This window comes from Phyllobates terribilis, unplaced genomic scaffold, assembly GCF_046119375.1.
Source record: "Phyllobates terribilis strain yellow unplaced genomic scaffold, ASM4611937v1 Scaffold_3__8_contigs__length_932513732, whole genome shotgun sequence".
NCBI lineage: Eukaryota > Metazoa > Chordata > Amphibia > Anura > Dendrobatidae > Phyllobates > Phyllobates terribilis.
The window spans coordinates 892377931-892400649 of NW_027362763.1; the positions used below are offsets into that span (position 1 = coordinate 892377931).

Below are 22719 nucleotides of genomic sequence, written 5' to 3' on the forward strand. Positions count from 1 at the left end.
GTGTTCTATGTTTATGGCAATGTAATGATATGGGCACAGCAGTAACACTAGTGTGAACTACCCACAAAATGTGGCTGTGAGAATAAATGTCTAATTTTTTAATACTGTACTGTGTGATCATGGCATCCCAAGGGAAGGGACTGACTTTACCCCACGATTCTTATCTTATAACCATTGGCCTAATAAAGTCCCATAGTTCTGTCATGCGATAATCTTTGTCAGGGCTCGCTAACACTGCCGTATAACACGGTGGAGTGCTATCTGATGTTTTATTGGATAGCACTCGGCCCAATGTTATACTATGGGGCAGTGCAGATCTGCGATTATTTTCTCATACCAATTCGGTCCATGTGAAACATTGGACTGCACGCGGACGTCATCCTAGTGCAGTCTGATTACTGCAGACGCCGGCAATGGAGGGAATGGAGAAATTACTTTCTCCGTCTCCTTCGCACATGTGCTGTGATTCTGTCATGTGAGAATCGGAGCACAGTGAACCGACACTTGTATCAAACTCTGACAGAGATTGAGCAGTGGACGAATAAAATAAAAGCTGGAACAATAAGCGCAACAGGGTCTTATCCAGGTAAAAAGGGATATGCTCATCTGGTGGGTCTGTGACAGTCACAACCCCTTAGTTGGCTTGTTTGAAAAGGCTGATGCAGATCCACCAAAATGATAGTGCATTTGGAGATAAAGTGGATGTAAATCCATGTTGCTGAAGATCCAGTAAACGATGAGAAACCAAATACAGTATGGATGCGTTTTTTATTTGTCAACGCGTTTCAAGATAAATCATACCTTTTCATCAGGACAAACCACAAAGCCCACTTTGCACTTCTGTACAGTGAAGGTTCTAAGGGTTGGACCCCCACTGTACACACATTAATTACTGTATATTTCCATAGCTCCCAATCATTCCGGATTCAGCGGGACTGTCCCGATTTGAGGGCAAAGTCCTGCCACGACATGGCTTTGTCCTGGCTTCTAATACTCACCTCTTTCCATTGCTCGGTAGCTCCTCCTCGTGGGGCGGGGCCGCATCTCTCTGCATAAATTAAATTAAACTAGTCTCCCCCTCTCCTGTCTTGTGATCTCCTCTACCGAAGAATGAAACCAACAATCTCATGCTCTCAGGCAGCACGTTTAGCTATGAGCCACTGCCCATGGTGAAGTAGCTAGGAGAATTTGGTAACCTTAAGCAGTATTGCAGGCAGTGAACCAAGAAGCAGATTATACATAGAGATACATTGTATACAGCAATGTATTTCTATGTATTTGAATTCTACAGGTGAAGAAAAAGTCAGATTTTTTTTAGTCTCTATAATACTACTAAAAATAATGAAAAACAATCCAAAAAATGTTATTTTCTCTTTTTTTGTGAGTCTCCCCGGGACTCGAACTGACAATCTCTATAGTTGCAGGCGGAAGCTAAAGATATTGAGCTACAAGCTCTGATGATGTTACTGGGAGAATTTTGTGTACTTGATCTGTATTGCAGCCACTAACCCCACAAGTAGGCTATGGTGAGATATCGATACATTGTATATAACAGTCTTTTTATGTCTCTGTATTGAAGAGGGAATTCCTATAAAATTACTAAAAAACAATGAAAAATAATTACGATAATTTCATTTTTATTGCATGGCCAAGTGCGATCGATCCAATTATCAGATCAAGCTTAGGCATACTGTGATTTTTTTCCCATGCCCGGCTCTGTCCAAGAAAAAAAATCGGACATATGCACGGCCCCATAGAATAAAATTGGTCCCTGTTCGCTTTGATATTTTGCTGGATCACACTCGACCGATAATACGGTTGTCTGCACAAGCCCTAAGGCATAGGAAAAATGTGAATCTAACTTTATTATGATTTTCGGAGGCAGAATACGCAAACAGCAGTTCAATTGTTTTTACTTTTTTCTTTATAATGTTCACCATGCATTATGAGTGTTTAGACAAACTTTATTCTTTGAGTCAGTAAGATTACAGCAATACCAGATGTATATTATTTTTATATGTTTTGCTACTTTTCTTTAACTACATTAAAATACCCTATTTTTTAACAAACAAAAAAATTACGTTATATTTTGAGAGTTATAACTTTTTCTTTTTTTTCTGCTTACAAAGCTGCATGAGGGCTTGTTTTTTTGCAGGATGAGTTAACATTTTTATTCGTACTATTTTGGAATACATAACTTTTTTTGATTGTTTTCTATTAGCATTTTTGGGAGTCAGAATGAGTAAAAAATAGCAATTCAGAATTTTTTTTGGGGATTACTATAGTTTTCATTTTATTATGCCATTCTCCATGCAGTATAAGTGATAAGACTTTATTTTTCAAGTCAGGAAAATTACATGGACATCACATTTGTGTTTTTGTTCTTAACCCCTTATGGACGGAGCCAATTATGTACTTAATGACCAAGCCAATTTTTACAATTCTGACCAGTGTCACATTATGAGGTAATAACTCTAAAACGCTTCAACGGATCCCACTGATTCTGAGACTGTTTTTTCGTGACATATTGTACTTCATGATAGTGGTAAAATTTCTTCGATAAGACTTGTGTTTACTTGTGAAAAAAACGTAAATTTGGCAAAAATTGTGAAAATTTTGCAATTTTCAAAATTTGAATTTTCATGCTCTTAAATCAGAGAAATATGTCACACAAAATAGTTAATGAACAACATTTCCCACATGTCTACTTTACATAAAAACCATTTTGGAACCAAAATTTTTTTTGTTCGGAAGTTATAAGGGTTAAAAGTTGACCAGCGATTTCTCATTTTTCCAACAAAATTTACGAAACCATTTTTTTAGGGCCCACATCACATTTGAAGTGACTTTGAGGGGCCTTTATGACAGAAAATACCCAAAAGTGACACCATTCTAAAAACTGCACCCCTCAAGGTACTGAAAACCACATTCAAGAAGTTTATTAACCCTTCAGGTGCTTCACAGGAACTGAAGCAACATGGAAGGAAAAAATGAACATTTAACTTTTTGTCACAAAATATTTACTTCAGACCCAATTTTTTTATTTTCACAAGGGTAATGAGAGAAAATGGACCACACAATTTGTTGTGCAAATACTCCTGAGTAAGCCGATACCCCGCATGTTTGGAAAAACCACTGTTTGGGTGCACGGCAGGTTTCGTAAGGGAAGGAGCACCATTTGACTTTTTTAATGTAAAATTTGCTTGAATAATTAGTGGACGCCATGTCGTGTTTGGGGAGCTCCTGATGTGCCTAAACAGTGGAAACCACCCACAAGTGACACCATTTTGGAAACTAGACCCCTTAGGGAACTTATCTAGATGTGTGGTGAACACTTTGAACCTCCAGGTGCTTCACAAAAGTTTATAACATTGAGCCGTAAAAATAAAATTTTCACATTTTTCCCACAAAAATGTTTTTCAGCCCCCAATTTTGCGTTTTCATAAGGGTAACAGGAGAAAATGGACCCCAAAATTTGTTATGCAATTGCTCCTGCGTATGGACATACCCTATATGTAGGGGAAAATTATTGTTTGGGCACACAGCAGGACTTGGAAAGGAAGGAGTGAACTTTGGAACACAGACTTTGAGGGAATGGCCTGCAGGTGTCATGTCGTGTTTGGAGAGACCCTGATGTGCCTAAACAGTGGAAAACCCCAACAAGTTACACCATTTTGGAAACTACACCCCTCAAGGATTGTATCCAGGGGTATAGTGAGCATTTTGAACCAACAGGTACTACACAGAATTTGATAACATTAGGTGGTCATACTGAAAATTTTAATTTTTTTCACGAAAATGTAGTTTTAGCCCCAAATTTGTATTTTTGCGATGGATAATAGATGAAAACGGACCCCATAATTTGTTATGCTATTTCTCCCTAACGCGATGATGCCCCATATGTCATCAGAAATTACTGTTAGGCCACGCGTCAGGGTTGAGAAGGAAGAAGCACTATTTGGCTTTTGGAGCATAGATTTTGGAAGAATAGTTTGTGGGCGACATCTGCTGAGCTCTTAAGGTGCCAGAACAGCAGTAAAACCCCAAAAGTGACCCCACTGTAGAAATTGCACATCTCAATGAATTCATCTACTGTAGCAGTGACTATTATGTAATATCCATGATCCATGCCAGGCTTTATTCTTATGCCAGTTTAGTGCCCATACATTGTGCCCCCATAAAATGTAGTGCCCCCATACATTTCTCCTGGTGACACACACCCCATAAATTAAGTGCTCTCCCCGCTACAATAATGCCAAACATGTGGCTGCTTACTAGGCACAGTGGGGCTCAGAAGGAGGGGGCATTTGGATTTGGGAGCACCAAATTCACTGGATTTTATTTGATGGGGTGGGAGCCATGTTGCTTTTCCAGACTCTTTGTTCTACCAGTAACGTGAGACCCCCTATAGTCCCAGTAACAGATGATGGACCTGAGAGGGGGCTGGTTTTGCGTGGGATAAATTAGGGGTGTAACATACCTGGCGGCGTCCTTGCATAGTGGTCCATCTCCCACTGTGCAAGAGCGCGCACTTGATCTCCAGTCCAGTCTGCTAGCCTGGCTTCCCTCCATGCTGTCTGCTTGCCTCTGTTTCTGCTGCTTATGGGTGGCGCCCGATCACTTCCTGTTTCTTGTACCTGCTGCAGACACACCCCTTGTGCGTCCTCAGCCTATTGCTGTCTGTCACCTGGTATTTAACCCAGCTCCTCCCAAGAAACCCTGCCTGAGCATTGTGTTTCATTCAGTGTGCTCTTTCACTCTGAATGTGCCAGGTCCTTTTCTGTGTTTGCTTGCCTGCCTTTCCTGGAGGCTGTATTTCCAGGCCTGTCTGAACTCGCTCCTAGCCTGTTCCTTCCACCTTCTAGGGGCTGCCTACCTAGACCCGCTCCTGTATCTCGTCTGTCCTGTCTGAACACGCTCCTAGCCTGTTCCTTCCGCCTTCTAGGGGCTGCATACTTAGACCCGCTCCTGTATCTTGCTACTGTGTCTGTTCTTGTCTGAATACTCTTCTAGCCTGTTTCCTGTTTTTCTCTGTCCGTACCTTTCCTTTTTCTGCAGAGTCTGAACTCGTACCTAACTCCTGTTCGTTGTCACTGTACTTCCATTTGTGAGTTTGTGGTCCACTCGCTACTTCACTGCAAGTACCCTGTGGGTATCTGGTTCTGCCTTTCCCTTCCTGTCTGTTCCGTGTGAACAGAGCCCTGTCCCCTCTGCCCTGCCTCGCTCTCTGCTCCGGCAGTCTCGCTCTGCTCTGACCCTTTGCTCGCTGCTCCGGCAGTCTCGCTCAGCTCTGACACTTTGCTCGCTGCTCCGGCAGTCTCGCTCTGCTCTGACCCTTTGCTCGCTGCTCCGGCAGTCTCGCTCTGCTCTGACCCTTTGCTCGCTGCTCCGGCAGTCTCACTCTGCTCTGACCCTTTGCTCGCTGCTCCGGCAGTCTCGCTCTGCTCTGACCCCTTGCTCGCTGCTCCGGCAGACTCGCTCTGCTCTGACCCTTTGCTCGCTGCTACGGCAGTCTCGCTCTGCTCTGGCCCTTTGCTCGCTGCTCCGGCAGTCTCGCTCTGCTCTGACCCTTTGCTCGCTGCTCCGGCAGTCTCGCTCTGCTCTGACCCTTTGCTCTCTGCTCCGGCAGCCTCGTCCTGCTCTACTCTTGCTCACCGCTCCAGGCGGCCTCGTCCTGCTCTACTCTCGCTCACCGCTCCAGGCGGCCTCGTCCTGCTCTACTCTCGCTCACCGCTCTAGGCGGTCTCGTCCTGCTCTACTCTCGCTCACCGCTCCAGGCGGCCTCGTCCTGCTCTTCTCTCGCTCACCGCTCTAGGCGGTCTCGTCTTGCCCTGCTCTCGCTCACCACTCTGGGCGGCCTCACTCTGCTGTGTTTGTCCGCCACATCTGTGGTTCTGTTCCTGAGTCCCAGTGTGTACTGGGTCCTATCCCGCCTGTGTTCCAACCTGCTAGTGCCTCCCTGTCTGCACTCTAGCCGTGCTTGCCTGTACCCCCCTGCCTGCATACCCACCTGCCTGCATAACCACCTGCCTGCATACCAGTCGTGCCTGCCTATACCCACCAGTCTGTGTGCCAGCCTAGCCTGTCTGTTCCTGTGTTCCCCGGTGTGGGTCAACAGCCGTGTCTGGGGTCTGTCCTGGAGTAGCAACTGGTCCCTCTGCTCGGTTCCTCCTTGGTGCACTGGCGTCGTATGCCGTCGTGCGACCCTGGTCGGATCGGGTGAATACTTAGTTACGCCCCTCCAGGCATTCACTCTCCGGCACTGTCCAGTGGAATCACTACATATACACACACACGCCGCTCAGCCCGGACGTGTGCATTACAGCATGCTCAGGCCTTCGCTCTCTGAGACTTTTTCCAGCGAATACGTGCTTCTAGAAGAAATTTATTTATTTTTGCTACCAGCTGAGTTTCAGGCGAATTACGCATCCGTCCAGATGGATCTATCAGTACTCATTCCTGCGGATCCGCCACGGTACTATGGGGATCCAAGACTGAGTCGTTCATTTGTGGAGCAATGCATGCTACACTTCAAGTTCTACCCTCTTTGTTTTCCCACCGATCGGGCTAAGGTGGGATTCATGATGTCTTACCTAGCGGGTGATGCCTTGAATTGGATCACCCCCCTTTGGGACGCACAGGATCCTATCGTCCTGGACATAATGGACTTCCTGGTGGCCTTTCTAATGGTCTTCGATGACCCTAATCCGGAGGCTCCTGCTGAAGCTTCACTTCCCAATAACCTGGAGCAGCCCCGTTGGGTAATGTGTGTGGGTAGCGCACTAGTCTTCCTGCACGAAGAGACTACTGCCCACCCAGAATCCACACAGGATGACTACGCTCTCCGGAATACTTCTCCCAACCTCAAGAGGCAGTCCAGACATGCTAGGCGTAGAGGCAAGCCGTCACGCCAGGGTCTGTCCTCCCAAAGACCTCCTGACCCCAACCTTGAAGTCCCTGCTGAAGCTTCACTTCCCTGTATCGCGGAGCAGCCCCAACGGGTAATGTGCGTGGGTAGAGCACCAGTTCTCCTGCCCGAAGAGACTTCTGCCCACCTAGAATCCACACAGGAGGACTTCCTGCACCCGGTATCTGATGCTTCACCCACTGTAACCGGTGAGCCTGTCCAAGGGTACTCCGAAGCAGTGATTACTTCCGAGTCTGTGCATCTCTACTACCTGGCGGAGGACCCCCTGTTGCCTCCTGAATCCTCCGGGATACCACCTGATGACAAATGGAGAGAGATTTCCCTACACCCGGTACCCGATACTTCGTCCGCTCCGTCCTGTGAGCCTGACAATGGGTACCTCAAAGCGGTAGTTAACCCCGAGTCTCTACACCCCTCCGACCAGGCGGAGGACCTCCAGTTGTCTCCAGAACCCTTCGGGGTGCTACCTGATAGCGAATGGACTGAGACTCTCCTATACTCGGTACCTGTTACCTTGGCCGCTTCTTCCAGTGAGTCCGACCTAGTGTACTCCGAAGCAGAGGTTATCCCCGAGTCTCTACACACCTCCGACCAGGCGGAGGACCTCCAGTTGTCTCCTGAACCCTTCGGGGTGCTACCTGATAACGAATGGACAGGGACTCTCCTATACTCGGTACCTGATACCTCGCCTGCTTTTTCCAGCGAGTCCGACCTTGTGTACTCCGAAGCAGAGGTTACCCCCGAGTCTCTGCACTCTTCCGACCCGGCGGAGGACCCCCAGCTGTTTCCTGAATCCTCCGGGGTACCACCAGATAACAAAGAGACAGTGACTTTTCTACACCTTGTACCTGATACCTCGCCCATTTCATCCTGTGAGCTTGACAAGATGTACCCCAAAGCAGAAGTTACCCCCTGAGTCTCTGCACCCCTCCAACCCGGCGGAGGACTTCCAGTTGTCTCCTGAACCCTCTGGGGTGCTACCTGATAATAAGTGGAGAGAGACTTCCTTGTGTGCTGCTCCTGGTACTCCACCCGTTTCGTCTGTTGCTGAGGATGGCTGGATAGGAGGTAGCATCCTAGCTACCCAGATGAGACCAGTTTTTCCTGTGGACAGTGGAAGTGATCTCCTTGAAGTGAAGGATTGGCCCTCGAATTCCCTGCGGGACATTCTGGCAGGCCTGAAGAAGAGGGGGCGTAAGGGGGGGGGTACTGTAACATACCTGGCGGCGTCCTTGCATAGTGGTCCATCTCCCACTGTGCAAGAGCGCACACTTGATCTCCAGTCCAGTCTGCTAGCCTGGCTTCCCTCCATGCTGTCTGCTTGCCTCTGTTTCTGCTGCTTAAGGGCGGCGCCCGATCACTTCCTGTTTCTTGTACCTGCTGCAGACACACCCCTTGTGCGTCCTCAGCCTATTGCTGTCTGTCACCTGGTATTTAACCCAGCTCCTCCCAAGAAACCCTGCCTGAGCATTGTGTTTCATTCAGTGTGCTCTTTCACTCTGAATGTGCCAGGTCCCTTTCTGTGTTTGCTTGCCTGCCTTTCCTGGAGGCTGTATTTCCAGGCCAGTCTGAACTCGCTCCTAGCCTGTTCCTTACGCCTTCTAGGGGCTGCCTACCTATACCCGCTCGTGTATCTCGTCTGTCCTGTCTGAACATGCTCCTAGCCTGTTCCTTCCGCCTTCTAGGGGCTGCATACCTAGACCCGCTCCTGTATCTTGCTACTGTGTCTGTTCTTGTCTGAATACTCTTCTAGCCTGTTTACTGTTTTTCTCTATGTCCGTACCTTTCCTTTTTCTGCAGAGTCTGAACTCGTACCTAACTCCTGTTCGTTGTCACTGTACTTCCGTTTGTGAGTTTGTGGTCCACTCGCTACTTCACTGCAAGTACCCTGTGGGTATCTGGTTCTGCCTTTACCTTCCTGTCTGTTCCGTGTGAACAGAGCCCTGTCCTCTCTGCCCTGCCTCGCTCTCCGCTCCGGCAGTCTCGCTTTGCTCTGACCCTTTGCTCGCTGCTCCGGCAGTCTCGCTCTGCTCTGACCCTTTGCTCGCTGCTCCGGCAGTCTCGCTCTGCTCTGACCCTTTGCTCGCTGCTCCGGCAGTCTCGCTCTGCTCTGACCCTTTGCTCGCTGCTCCGGCAGTCTCGCTCTGCTCTGACCCTTTGCTCGCTGCTCCGGCAGTCTCGCTCTGCTCTGACCTTTTGCTCCCTGCTCCGGCAGTCTCGCTCTGCTCTGACCCTTTGCTCGCTGCTCCGGCAGTCTCGCTCTGCTCTGACCCTTTGCTCGCTGCTCCAGTGGCCTCGTCCTGCTCTACTCTTGCTCACCACTCCAGGCGGCCTCGTCCTGCTCTACTCTCGCTCACCGCTCCAGGCGGCCTCGTCCTGCTCTTCTCTCGCTCACCGCTCCAGGCGGTCTCGTCCTGCTCTACTCTCGCTCACCGCTCCAGGCGGCCTCGTCCTGCTCTTCTCTCGCTCACCGCTCTAGGCGGTCTCGTCTTGCCCTGCTCTCGCTCACCACTCTGGGCGGCCTCACTCTGCTGTGTTTGTCCGCCACATCTGTGGTTCTGTTCCTGAGTCCCAGTGTGTACTGGGTCCTATCCCGCCTGTGTTCCAACCTGCTAGTGCATCCCTGTCTGCACTCTAGCCGTGCTTGCCTGTACCCCCCCTGCCTGCATACCCGCCTGCCTGATTACCAGTCGTGCCTGCCTATACCCACCAGTCTGTGTGCCAGCCTAGCCTGTCTGTTCCTGTGTTCCCCGGTGTTGGTCAACAGCCGTGTCTGGGGTCTGTCCTGGAGTAGCACCTGGCCCCTCTGCTCGGTTTCTCCTTGGTGCACTGGCGTCGTATGCCGTCGTGCGACCCTGGTCGGATCGGGTGAATACTTAGTTACGCCCCTGCAGGAATTCACTCTCCGGCACGGTCCAGTGGAATCACTACATATACACGCACATGCCGCTCAGCCCGGGCGTGTGCATTACAAGGGGTTTTGTTGGTAACATTTTGGGGTACAGTACATAATTTTCGATTGCTTTCAGATTAAGGCTGGATCACATTCTTGTGTTCTACGCTGAGCACTTAAGTCGGGTTTCCGTGTAAATCCCACAAAAATGCGATTCAGACTAAACCCCCAACGGAGCCACCGACCACAAAGAGGCAGATGGAGACACTTTGGAGTCCGTTTGGCGTCTTCTCCGGTGGTATCCATCTTTTTAGGCATGCACAGATCTGTGGTCATCCACACTTGTGCGCTAAAAAAAGGCCTAAACTGATGGAACAGAGACCAGTCCAAAGGGACTCCATCGGCCTCATAAGTGAGTGGCTCCATCTGGGTTTTTTGTCTGAATTGCAGTTTTGCTGAATTTACACGGAAACCCCAACGTAAGTGTTCGGCGGAGAGTGCAGGATAAACATGAGCCGAGCCTTATTCCGATTTTTTTAGGAGGCAGAATAAAGAAATAGACAGCAGTACCAAAATAGTTTTTATTTTTATTTTTTTGCGGTTCACCGTGCGGTATAAGTGATAAGGCGGATTTATTCTTTGGATCGGTGCGATTACAGCGATACCAAATTTATATGGTTTTTTTTTTAGGTTTTGTTACGATCACACAGTAAAAATGCTTTTATATATATATATATATATATATATATATATATATATATATATATAAAAAAGTAGTTATTTTCGTCAACATATTCTGAGAGCTGTAACTTTTTTATTTTTTGGTGAACAGAGCTGTATGATGGCTTATTTTTTTGCAGGACAAGTTGCAGATTTTTTTGGTACTATATTGGGGAACATAGTAATTTTTGATAACTGTTTGTTCAGATTTTTCAGACACAGAATGAACAAAAACCAGCATTTCAGTTATTTTTATTTTTTACTGTAAAAGTGATAAGACTGATTTGTCCGCCGGGTTGGTACGATTACAGCGATACAAGATTTATATATTTTTTATGCTTTGCTATTTTTACAGACTAAAAACAGTATTTTACAAAAAAGAACTTGATTTTGCATCATCAGATTTTTTTGCCAAATGAGCCATATAAAGGCTTTTTTTTTTAGTGACGCTTTGGCGTTTTTATCTCTATAATTTCTTTTTACGTTCGACTTCTTGATCGCTTTTTATTCACTTTTTTCGTGAGTCAGTATGTTGAAAAAGCGTCATTTTCGGCGTGTTTTTTATTTTTTACGGCATTCGCTAAATGGACTAAATAACGCAACAGTTTTATAGAGTGGGTCATTCCGGATGCGGCGATACCAATTATATGTACTTTTTTTGTTTATTTTTGTTTTATCACAAACGCTGCGTTTTGAGGGGCGATTTTAGTGATTAGTGCGCACTTTTTGTGTGTGTTATTTTACTTTTTTTTACATATTTTATTTAACTTCTTCACTAAGTCCCACTGTTGGACATGTGTGATTGTCACTTTTATTGCTGATCTCATACACTGCAGAACATCTGTACTGCAGTGTATGAGACCTGTCAGTGAGCCATGTCTGACTCACTGACTCTGCCTGGGAGATCCAGCTTATTGCTGGATCTCATAGGCCACTGTACCCTGGGATCATCACATGATCTCAGGGTACCATGGTAACCATCGGGACCCGCGATTCTCATTGCGGGGGTCCGATGGTTACTAAGGGGGTCGCAAGACACCCTTGTAACAATTTAAATACCGCTGTCACGGTTGACAACGGTATTTAAGGGGTTAATCAGCACCGATCGGCATCGAGACTGGCACTGTTTACTTATTCTTCAGCGTTGCATTTTCATGGCGCTGAGGAATAAGTACCCTTAATGACCGCCGTGAAAATGCATTACAGCGGTCATTAAGGGGTTAAGTTTTCCTACTTTTGCACTCTAAAAAATAATTTATTTCCATCACCATGTTTTGAACGCTATAACTTTTTTAATTTCATGCTGACAGTGGGGGCTTGCTGATAGTGGGGGCTTGTTTTTTGTGGGATGAGCTGATGTTTTCAACAATACCATCTTTCTTAACATATGACTTTTTGATTACATGTTATTAGGATTTGTGCCCACGATCAGGCTATTGCAGCGCTTTGGACGCAGCGTATTTTCGACAAAATAAATTGACATGCTGTGGCTACTAAAGCCGCACCGCCTGTGAGTTTACACGGCAGCTAATAGAAGCACAGTGGGCATGGGATTTCTATAAATCCCATCCACTTTGCTTCTAATGTACAACGCAGTGGTTTGGATGCAGCGGAGGTGAGCTGAGTGCAAATCGCTGCTGGAATGGATCGTGGCACGTACCATTAGACTTTTTTTGTAGCAGTCTATGAAAAAATAGCATTTTTGGCATGTTTATTTTTTTTTCCATACTGCTCGCTGTATGGGTTAAATTGTGTGAGGTTTATGGTTCAAGTCATTCTGCACCAGGAATTCCAAATTTGTATACATTTTTTTTGCTTATATTTAGTTTTACATAAAAAAAAATTTTTTTTTTTATTCTTTTTGTTTTTAAACTTCTTTTTATATACAGTTATATGAAAAAGTTTGGGCACCCCTATTAATCTTAAGCTTAATGTTTTATAAAAATTGGTGTTTTTGCAACAGCTATTTCAGTTTGATATATGTAATAACTGTTGGACACAGTAATGTTTCTGCCTTGAAATGAGGTTTATTGTACTAGCAGAAAATGTGCAATCTGCATTCAAACAAAATTTGACAGGTGCATAAGTATGGGCACCCATATCATTTTCTTGTTTTAAATACTCCTACCTACTTTTTACTGACTTACTAAAGCACTTTTTTGGGTTTTATAACCTCATTGAGCTTTGAACTTCATAGCCAGGTGTATGCAATCATGAGAAAAGCTACTTAAAGTGGCCACTTGCAAGTTGTTCTCCTGTTTGAATCTCCTCTGAAGAGTGGCATCATGGGCTCCTCAAAACAACTGTCAAATGATCTGAAAACAAAGATTATTCAACATAGTTGTTCAGGGGAAGGATACAAAAAGCTGTCTCAGAGATTTAACCTGTCAGTTTCCACTGTGAGGAACATAGTAAGAAAATGGAAGAACACAGGGACAGTTCTTGTTAAGGCCAGAAGTGGCAGGCCAAGAAAAACATCAGAAAGGCAGAGAAGAAGAATGGTGAGATCGGTCAAGGACAATCCTCAGACCACCTCCAGAGAGCTGCAGCATCAACTTGCTGCAGATGGTGTCACTGTGCATCAGTCAACTATACAACGCACTTTGCACAAGGAGAAGCTGTATGGGAGAGTGATGCGAAAGAAGCCGTTTCTGCAAGCACGGCACAAACAGAGTCGGCTGAGGTATGCAAAAGCACATTTGGAGAAGCCAATTTCTTTTTGGAAGAAGGTCCTGTGGAATGATGAAACCAAGATTGAGTTATTTGGTCATACAAAAAGGCGTTATGCATGGCAGCAAAAACACAGCATTCCAAGAAAAACACTTGCTACCCACAGTAAAATTTGGTGGAGGATCCATCATGCTTTGGGGCTGTGTGGCCAAAGCCGGCACCGGGAATCTTGTTAAGGTTGAGGGACGCATGGATTCCACTCAGTATCAGCAGATTCTTGACAATAATGTTCAAGAATCAGTGACAAAGTTGAAGTTACGCAGGGGATGGATCTTTCAGCAAGACAATGATCCAAAACACCGCTCCAAATCTACTCAGGCATTCATGCAGAGGAACAATTACAATGTTCTGGAATGGCCATCCCAGTCCCCAGACCTGAATATCATTGAACATCTGTGGGATCATTTGAAGAGGGCTGTCCATGCTCGGCGACCATCAAACTTAACTGAACTGGAATTGTTTTGTAAAGAGGAATGGTCAAAAATACCTTCATCCAGGATTCAGGAACTCATTAAAAGCTACAGGAAGCGACTAGAGGCTGTTATTTTTGCAAAAGGAGGATCTACTAAATATTAATGTCACTTTTCTGGTGAGGTGCCCATACTTATGCACCTGTCAAATTTTGTTTGAATGCAGATTGCACATTTTCTGTTAGTACAATAAACCTCATTTCAAGGCAGAAACATTACTGTGTCCAACAGTTATTACATATATCAAACTGAAATAGCTGTTGCAAAAACACAAATTTTTATAAAACATTAAGCTTAAGATTAATAGAGGTGCCCAAACTTTTTCATATAACTGTACTTGTTTCATTTAGTCTCACACTGAATCACTGAATAGTCTGATTACTGGTCTAATATGTTCCAATACCTCGCCATCATACCTGGCAGAATGAGAGGTCACTGTTTGACCTTCAATTTGCTATGATATCCATTGGCACCCCGAGATCATGAGGCAGAGGTGCCAATGGGGTTAAAGAGGAGGATCCCCTCTTTCACACAACCATTTGGATGAAGTGATTGCTATAGAACAAGGCATCTAAAGGGTTAAACAGCCAGAATCAGTGCTGGCCATGACCCTGGCTGTCTGCAAAAGCTTGTTTGTAAGTTAAGCCGACCTCCCAGGATGATCATGCTGTGCACAACTCTTGTGCCTGTGCGGTCACCAGGACATCCTGGTATTTCCATTTCCAGTAACTCCTTTCCAAATAGAACCCACAAATAAGTCCAATGTTGGGAAGGGGTTAAAATAAGAGTAGCTGTGGCTCCTAAATTGTTATTTGCTGTTCATTTCCCAGGGTCTTGTCCACCAGAGCATGAGCTATTGCTTGTTGTGGGGCTCTCAGCTGTGGCTCATAGAGGGATACTTTTCCCCAATTAAAAACACATGTACACTCAGCTGAACGTTCTTGTGTCTTCCATAGGGAGAAGAGAAGAAGCTGCTGTCAGACTTTCCTTACAGTATAGGAACCAATGGCTCAGTCAACTTGAAATCTACCATGCCTGAGCATTCTTACCCCAAATATCTGCAGTTGGGGAACAGTCAAGTAACCCCACAGACACGGGACAGTCCTCTAACCCTGTGCAAACTTTCAGGTTTATCTGACTTTTGTTTACGTGTAAGGGCACATGTAGGGTATGCTTAGGCGATTTTTTTTTTCAGGAGTTCAAAAAAAAATTGAATTTTTCAAGTGGAAACAGCTTCAGGAAATGCTTTTTTTCATCCTGCAGCATTTTTGCTAATGTCTCGATAATGCTTCCTGACGCTTTTGTTAACATTTTTATTTGGCATTTTCTGTAAGCATTTTTTTAGCATTTTTCTGTTTTGTTTTTTTAAATACATTAAGTCATGAATAAAATGTTAAGAAAATGCTTACAAAACGTTCAAGAAGTCTCACAGGCCTCGTCTGGGTGTCTTTTAAACCTTCCCATTGACTCCTAATGTAAAGTATGGAGCAGCTTATTAGTGGAAAACGCCTGAAGAATGGACTGCTCAATTCTTTTAAAAGTGGTTAAAAGACGTTCAAAAGCCTGAACATAGGAACAACAAAGTGGTACCAAAATAGAAGTGAATAGGAAGAGCATTTCAAGTATTTTCTGAGCACTTTTTCAGAAAAAAAAGCCATGTTAACATATCCTTAAGAAGACATGGATGGGTTAGGGGGATCTCCAGATGGGACATAAAAGCTGTCACTACAGATTGACTCTAGCTTTTTCAATAATAGCTTTATTACAGATGCTAATACAATCATCAGCAAGTGCATTGTGTTCTGCCCACACAGAAACACAGGAGGGGGTCCAGTCATAACGTTTTTAAACAAATCAATCAACTACACTAAGAATTTACAATTGCAGCCACAAAAAGCACAGCAGCAGTTCTCAGAAGATCAGGCTGCAGTTCAGCGCTGCTTCTAGGAATAACTCACAGGCCATCAAAACCGGTGACAGCGTGTGGTTAGCGTGCTCGGCAGCTAGAAGTCTGCTGCTTCCTGGCTTCATGATAATTCAGGAGCATCTGTGGTCAATACAGTAAGGAATCGATTAAATGTTATACTCTAAACTATTACTATAGACAAGGCATAATGCCCCAATATGAAAGGGAATGTGTCAGGTTCCCTTTAAAGGTACCGTAATCACAATTGGAAGAAAGAATATATGAAGAGGTATTAGGTGTTCATGTCTGATTTGAAGATTCTTGCTTTAGGCCATGTGCATTTTTGCAGGTGTCCGCACCAAAATTCTCAGTACAATTCTGTTCTGATTATTGCATTTTTTGCTGTGGTTTTTATTATTTTTTTTTAATACGTTTTAAGTGCAGATATGAAGCAGCCATTTACGGTAGTTACGGCCATTTTTTAGTTCATGAAATTCAGCACTCACAAACACATCTGCGATTTTGAATACATTTTTTTTTCCAGGCTTCCTAAGGCTGTAGAGAAAAAAATGCACCAAAAAACGGACAGTTCAACAAAGGCCATGTTCCCATGATGAGTTTTTGGTGATTTTTTTTATGCTGAGTATTTTTTTAAAAATACTGCAACATCAAAAACTCACTATGAGAACAGAGCCTAAACGCACAGTGGGCACGAGTTATTATAAAGTCACATTCATTTTGTTTGAACGCAGGATATTTTCTGCACAAAAAAACAAGCAACAGAAAAAAGCAGCATTTACACTATATGGCCTCATATGCAATTCCTCAAAGTCTTGCATAAGAGACACACATGTTAACCACATCCACCATTTGCCATACACAGCCCTACCTGAACTCCCAAAGATCAAATCTTGGTTGCAAATACTAAACAGCACGTATTATCCTATTATTGCCAAGGTGAAATTCCCCTTTGTTTTACGTTATGAAAATCATAACTAGAAAACACTACTCAAACAAACGTAGTAGAGGAGTATGCACGGTCTGTTATTCCTATGGCTGAGATCAGAGGAGCTGCTATCTGGTATGTGATGTTATCGGTATGGTGCGAAGACTCAGGAGAAACATAATATATGTTAACATATGTATGCATATAACTGGTGAGAAAGCAGGCTCGGATTGGCTCACAGGAGAACAGGGCAATCCCCCGGTGGGCCTCCACCCTCTATATGAGCAGAGCTGGCATAGATTCAAATGATTCACTATGTACAAAGGTAGCATCTCGTCAATCATTTAACAAACCCGTTTACCCATGCTTCTAAATTGTAATACATTTGTGAATAAGGGTAATTTAATATTTGCATGCAGCAGAGTAGGTGGCCCCCAAAGTGAATGTTACTGGTGGGCCCCTGGCACCCCGTTATGACACTGACGGAGCGTACGATTTCAGTTTTGCAAACTGCGATAGTATGATGGTAAAATAGTATAATCATATTTACCCTTCTTTGAGGAGATGACCAGACTGATTTTCAGCATGTTTCATCTAGGGTCCACACAACTCTGGGCTGTGGCTGCCCTGAATCCTGGAGTGTCTGAAGCCTTTGTCAAGGAAACCTCCAGCCAGTAGTTGTAGTCAGCAGCCATTGTCATGGCAACTCTTCTGTATATCCATTTAATTAGTCTTCCTGTTGCTGCCTTTTTAGTACCAAACTTCACACAAAGATTAAGAGAAAGCTAGGTCAGAAAGGGGGTCTACAGTGTGGAGGGCGCTTCACAGGTAACCAATAAGCAGTAATTGCTGTTAGTACTGGTATTACTGGTTCATCTTCAGGACTCTGACGCCTCATAACCACATTAAATAATAATAAACCTTCTAAATCCAATAGTCTGAATACAGCTGGACAGAGAGAGAACTTACAGCTGTTTCTATGGGATCCATGAAAGCTGATGTCTTTATGGGCAACAAATCTTCCATCATAAGGAACATGTAATATACATGTCTGTTCCTGTTTCCCCTGAGATCAGCAGCACAGTGCGTCCTGCAGCCACTTATCTCCTTATCAGCTAGATTGTCTGACAATGGTAGTAGTGACAAGTAATTTTATAGTAAAGCAGCTCCAGGGCACTCCAGATCTAATTTGTGGTGCTAAAATCAGAAATAGTACATGTGCATCAACAGCAGCATGTGCACATAAGTCATCTGCAGCATGTGAATATACTTCATTTTCAGTACGTGCACAGCACACACATCATCTGCGGCATTTACAAGAACATCATCAATGGCATGTACATGCATGTCATACGCGGTATATATATCCATGGTGTATGCAGTAACATATATGCATGTTATACACGGTACATACAGTTGAAGCCAGAAGTTTACATACACTATATAAAAAGATAAAAAGACACATATGCATGCTTTTCTCAATAGCTGACATGAAATCAGAATAAACCTTTCCCGTTTTAGGTCAATTAGGATTACCATCATTTTTAATATTTGCCAAATGCCAGAATAATGAGAGAGAATGTTTTGAGGCATTTTTATTACTTACTGCAGGAAGTAACAATTTTATTACTTCTGGCCTGCCATAGTGTTATGAACCTGTAACACACAGGTAACGGACTAAGGGAAGTTCAACCACAGGGAGATGTCGCACATACACCCAACAGGTCCCTGTACAGACTAGAAAGGCTGTAGTCACACAACTAAAAACACCACCTCGAACCCAACTCCTTAAAAGGCCGTCAAACGGTTTCTCATACCTCCTGAGGAACCAGAGGGGAGGCTGCAACATACTGCCAACAAGGAGAGAGGAAAAAGTGAAGAAAGATATGAAAACCCAGGATGAGAAACTAAATCACGTTCAAAGAAGGTAGAAGAAGGGGGAAGACTAAGGAGAACCAAAATAAATGGGATAAGTAACCTCCCAGAAACCTAACAATAGTAAAAGAAAAAGGTTCTGGGAAGGAAAGCAAAAGGACTCACTGCAGCAATACAATTATAATTTACTAAACAAGGGAAACCCCTTTGTGGAGGGCTGGAACTCCTGAACACACATCCATTAAGAGGTATAGCCAGCAAGGAAGTGCAGTGAAGGGTGAACATATAAAATCCCACCCAGAATGTGATAGGACAAACCAAAATGGGAAAATGAGAAATACCTGGAGAGGAACAAACCAAGAAGGCAAAACAAAGGCAATTGAAACCATCAGCATTTGGACAGGGAAGAAAGAGCAGTAGCTCAGCAGACAAGGGAACCGACCACGCAATAACAGGTCACTGCACCGGATTGAAGCCCCAAACCGAGGCATGACTGTACTTCGTGTGGATGACGCGTCCTACGTCATCCACACCGTGTCCCCAGCATCGCGCTCCTGCACAGGAGTACTTCTCTGCCCTAGCCAGGGCAGAGTAAAGTACTGCAGTGCGCATGCGCTTGGGCGCTTTGACCTTTCCTGGCGCATGTGCACTGCAGGCCGGATTTGAGGCATATATACAGAATATTAGAATGCTGTATATCAGGGCTGAAAGGTACTGGTCTTACCTCATATGAGACAAACCTGTTGACAGATTCCCTTTAAGCGCAGATGTTTTGAGGACAACCACACAAAATCCCCACCCTAAAGACAGGAGCCTTCCTATGTTAGCACTCCTTTTGGCGCAGTCACTAGCTACCAAAAGACCCCTTTCAACCTCCCTCCAAAACTAATTAATTAATCAGGATGAAAATCTCTCCTCCTCTGGCACGTAGGACTGTAACCCAGAAAAGTTCGCAAACACTGGATGAAAACCCCCCGCAGCGTAAAAAAGGCGAGGTCCCAGTAGCCGTAGAGCAAGGATGTGAAACTCAAATACACAAAGGGCCAAAATTAAAAGCTTGAACCAAGTCTAGGGTGTCACAGGTTAGGAGCCAGAAGACCGTACCGTCTGATTTCTCCTACTTCTGCACTGTTTAGAAGCACTTCACATTCATATTAAATGGTGCAGGTTTCTTCTAGCAGTGCAGGGGTTAATCTGTTCGGTTGAGAGCTCCTGGAAGCTTTCCTGGGTGATTCTCTCAGCTGTTCAGAGTTAACCACTCCCCTCTCCTATATATACAGTTGTGCTCAAAAGTTTACATACCCCGGTAGAATTTTTCCTTTATTGGCCTTGTTTCAGAGAATATGAATGATAACAAAAAAACTTTTTCTCCACTCATGATTATTGGTTGGGTGAAGCCATTTATTGTCAAACTACTGTGTTTTCTCATTTTAAATCTTAATGACAACCAAAAACATCCAAATGACCTTGATCAAAAGTTCACATACCCCAGTTCTTAATATCGTGTATTGCCCCCTCTAACATCAATGACAGCTTGAAGTATTTTGTGGTAGTTGTGGATGAGGTTCTTTATTTTCTCAAATGGTAAAGCTGCCCATTCTTCATGGCAAAAAGCCACCAGTTCCTGTAAATTCCTGGGCTGTCTAGCATGAACTGCGCGCTTCAGATCTCCCCAGAGTGGCTCAATGATATTGAGGTCAGGAGACTGCGATGGCCACTCCAGAACCTTCACTTTGTTCTGCTGTAGCCAATGACAGGTTGACTTGGCCTTGTGTTTTGGATCATTGTCATGTTGGAACGTCCAAGTACGTCCCATGCGCAGCTCATGGGCAGATGAGTGCAAATTTGCCTCCAGCGTTTGCTGATAACGTGCTGCATTCATCTTTCCTTCAACTTTTACCATGTTTCCGGTGCCTTTGTAGCTCACACATCCCCAAAACATCAGCGATCCACCTCTGTGCTTTACTGTAGGAATGGTGTTCCTTTCATCATAGGCCTTGTTGACCTCTCTCCAAATGTAACGTTTATGGTTGTGGCCAAAAAGTTAAATTTTGTTCTCATCACTCCAAATTACTTTGTTCCAGAAGTTTTGAGGCTTGTCTCTGTGCTGTTTGGCGTATTGTAGGCAAGATACTTTGTGGCATTTGCACAGTAATGGCTTTCTTCTGCCGACTCAATCATGCAGCCCATTTTTCTTCAAGTGCCTACTTATTGTGCATCTTGAAACAGCCACACCACAAGTTTTCAGAGAGTCCTGAATTTCAGCTGATGTTATTTGTGGGTTTTTCTTTGCATCCCGAACACTTTTCATGGCAGTTGTGGCTGAAACCATGAGTGGAGAAAAAGTTTTATTGTTATCATTCATATTCTCTGAAACAAGGCCAATAAAGGAAAAATTCTGCCGGGGTATGTAAACTTTTGAGCACAACTGTACACTGGACTCTGGCAAGCAGTCTCTCCTTCTCCTGCTTTGGTTTTCCTTTCCTTCACTCCCGGTGTTTCCCTCTGTTTGTGAGAGCATATTTGTATTATTGATATTTTCCATTATCCCTGTACGTATTACCTTGTTAGGCTGGTTGGTTTATTACTACTACTACTCCCCTCTTCCCTGGGTAGGGGGCAGGGAACAAACTGAGGATGGATTCAGGAGCTCAGCAAGGTACGTGGCCCAGCGTCTTCACCATTAGAAGTAATCCAGGGAACAGGGATAGCTAGGGCGCTCCTAGCATTAGGGACAGGGAAGGAGACCCTGACCCCGGGATACTCGTGACAGAGGGCCAACCTTGATATTTATTAATCCAGTATAATGACCACAAAAAGTGCTGCATATAGTATAATGGCCCCACAGTGCTCCATACTGTATAATGGGCCCCACAATAAAAAAAAACTCACCTCTTCCCATTCCCCTGCTGCTCCGGTCTCTTCAGATCCTCTGCACATCTCGGTACAGCGGACGCGTTATACGGATATCATTGCACCCGCTGCGCTGAGACGTCAGACACAGAGGGAGAATGATGGGAAAGGGACACTCCTTCATCCATCATTGCTTTCAAATGTATGATGTCAATATAGTTGAAAGTGCAATGCCGGGTGTGGGAACCTCCTGGCGTCGTAGGTCAGATATATTTGGGTCACCCACCCGGAGTCGCAGGAGAAATATGCTCACCCTGCGGGCTAGAGTTTGACATATGTGCCGTAGAGGAATAGTTATCTAGTGCAAACTCGGCAAGGGGCTGAAACTCCACCCAGTCTTCCTGACTAGAGGAAACAAAACATACTGCTCTGCCTCCTGGTTCATCCTTTCTGTTTGACCATTAGTTTTGGGGTTATAACCTGAGAAAAAAATAGACAGCTTGATACCCAATCTGGAGCAAAAACGATGTCAAAAGCTTGCCAGAAATTGAACCCGTTTATCAGAAATAATGTTTTTAAAAACATCATGCATTTTAACAATATGAGAAATTAACAAAGTTGCTAAGACCTTAGCAGTTGGCAACTTTTGAAGTGGACCAAATGAACCATTTTGCTAAAACGGTCCACCACCACCCACATGACTGTATTACCACCAGAGTTAAGCAAATCGGTCCATGGACAAATGGGTCCAGGGCTGCGACAGAACATCATTAAGCAAGAGATAACTCGCTGGTGCTTAATAAGAGGCTTTAGCCCTGACACAGATTCTGCATTTACGGACACACTCTTCAATATTCTTACAAGCATTCTGCCACCAAAAGGACCTAGAAAGAGTGTCAGAAGAAGCTGGACGCCCAGCTAAAACTGAATCATGCACTTCATTTAGAAGATCTACACGTAAAGATGGTGGCACATGAAGTTTATTTATAGGTAAACCTTACGGAGAAGTCCTGAGCATCCTGAACGCACTGCCTGAGATCTACCCCCAAAGCACCAACCTCTACCCCCTCACTAAGAATCTTGATGGGATTTTTTCCTTCAACTACGTGACAAGGCGTCAGCCTTGACATTCTTAAATACAGGGTGATAAGTAACGGCAAAATCAAAACGGGAAAAAAAAAGGGCCCACCAAGCCTGTCTAGCGTTTAAGCACTTAGTAGCGTCAATATACCACAGGTTCTTATGATCGGTAAAGATAGTCATCTTATGTCTTTGCCCCTCCAACCAGGGCTGTGGAGTCGGAGTCGTGGAGTCAGAGTCGGAGCGCATTTTGGTGGAGTCGGAGTCACAGTCGGTATAAAATGGACCAACTCCTAAAATATATAATAAATTGGGTAC

General features: G+C 44.6%; 1 protein-coding gene across 3 annotated transcripts in view; it reads right to left on the reverse strand.

Moving 5' to 3' along the window:
* The window catches only part of SYNE1 (spectrin repeat containing nuclear envelope protein 1), a 613834-nt gene that overhangs the window by 503723 nt on the left and 87392 nt on the right, over nucleotides 1–22719 (reverse strand). Inside the window, exon 1 of one of the 3 annotated variants that reach the window (XM_073672718.1) lies at nucleotides 17144–17250. The exons of the other annotated variants lie outside the window; for them this stretch is intronic. Coding sequence (XP_073528819.1) covers nucleotides 17144–17180 — 37 coding nt within the window. The 5' untranslated portion in view covers nucleotides 17181–17250. Of the gene's footprint in view, nucleotides 1–17143; nucleotides 17251–22719 lie in introns of those variants that run through there. 3 annotated transcript variants of the gene reach the window in all.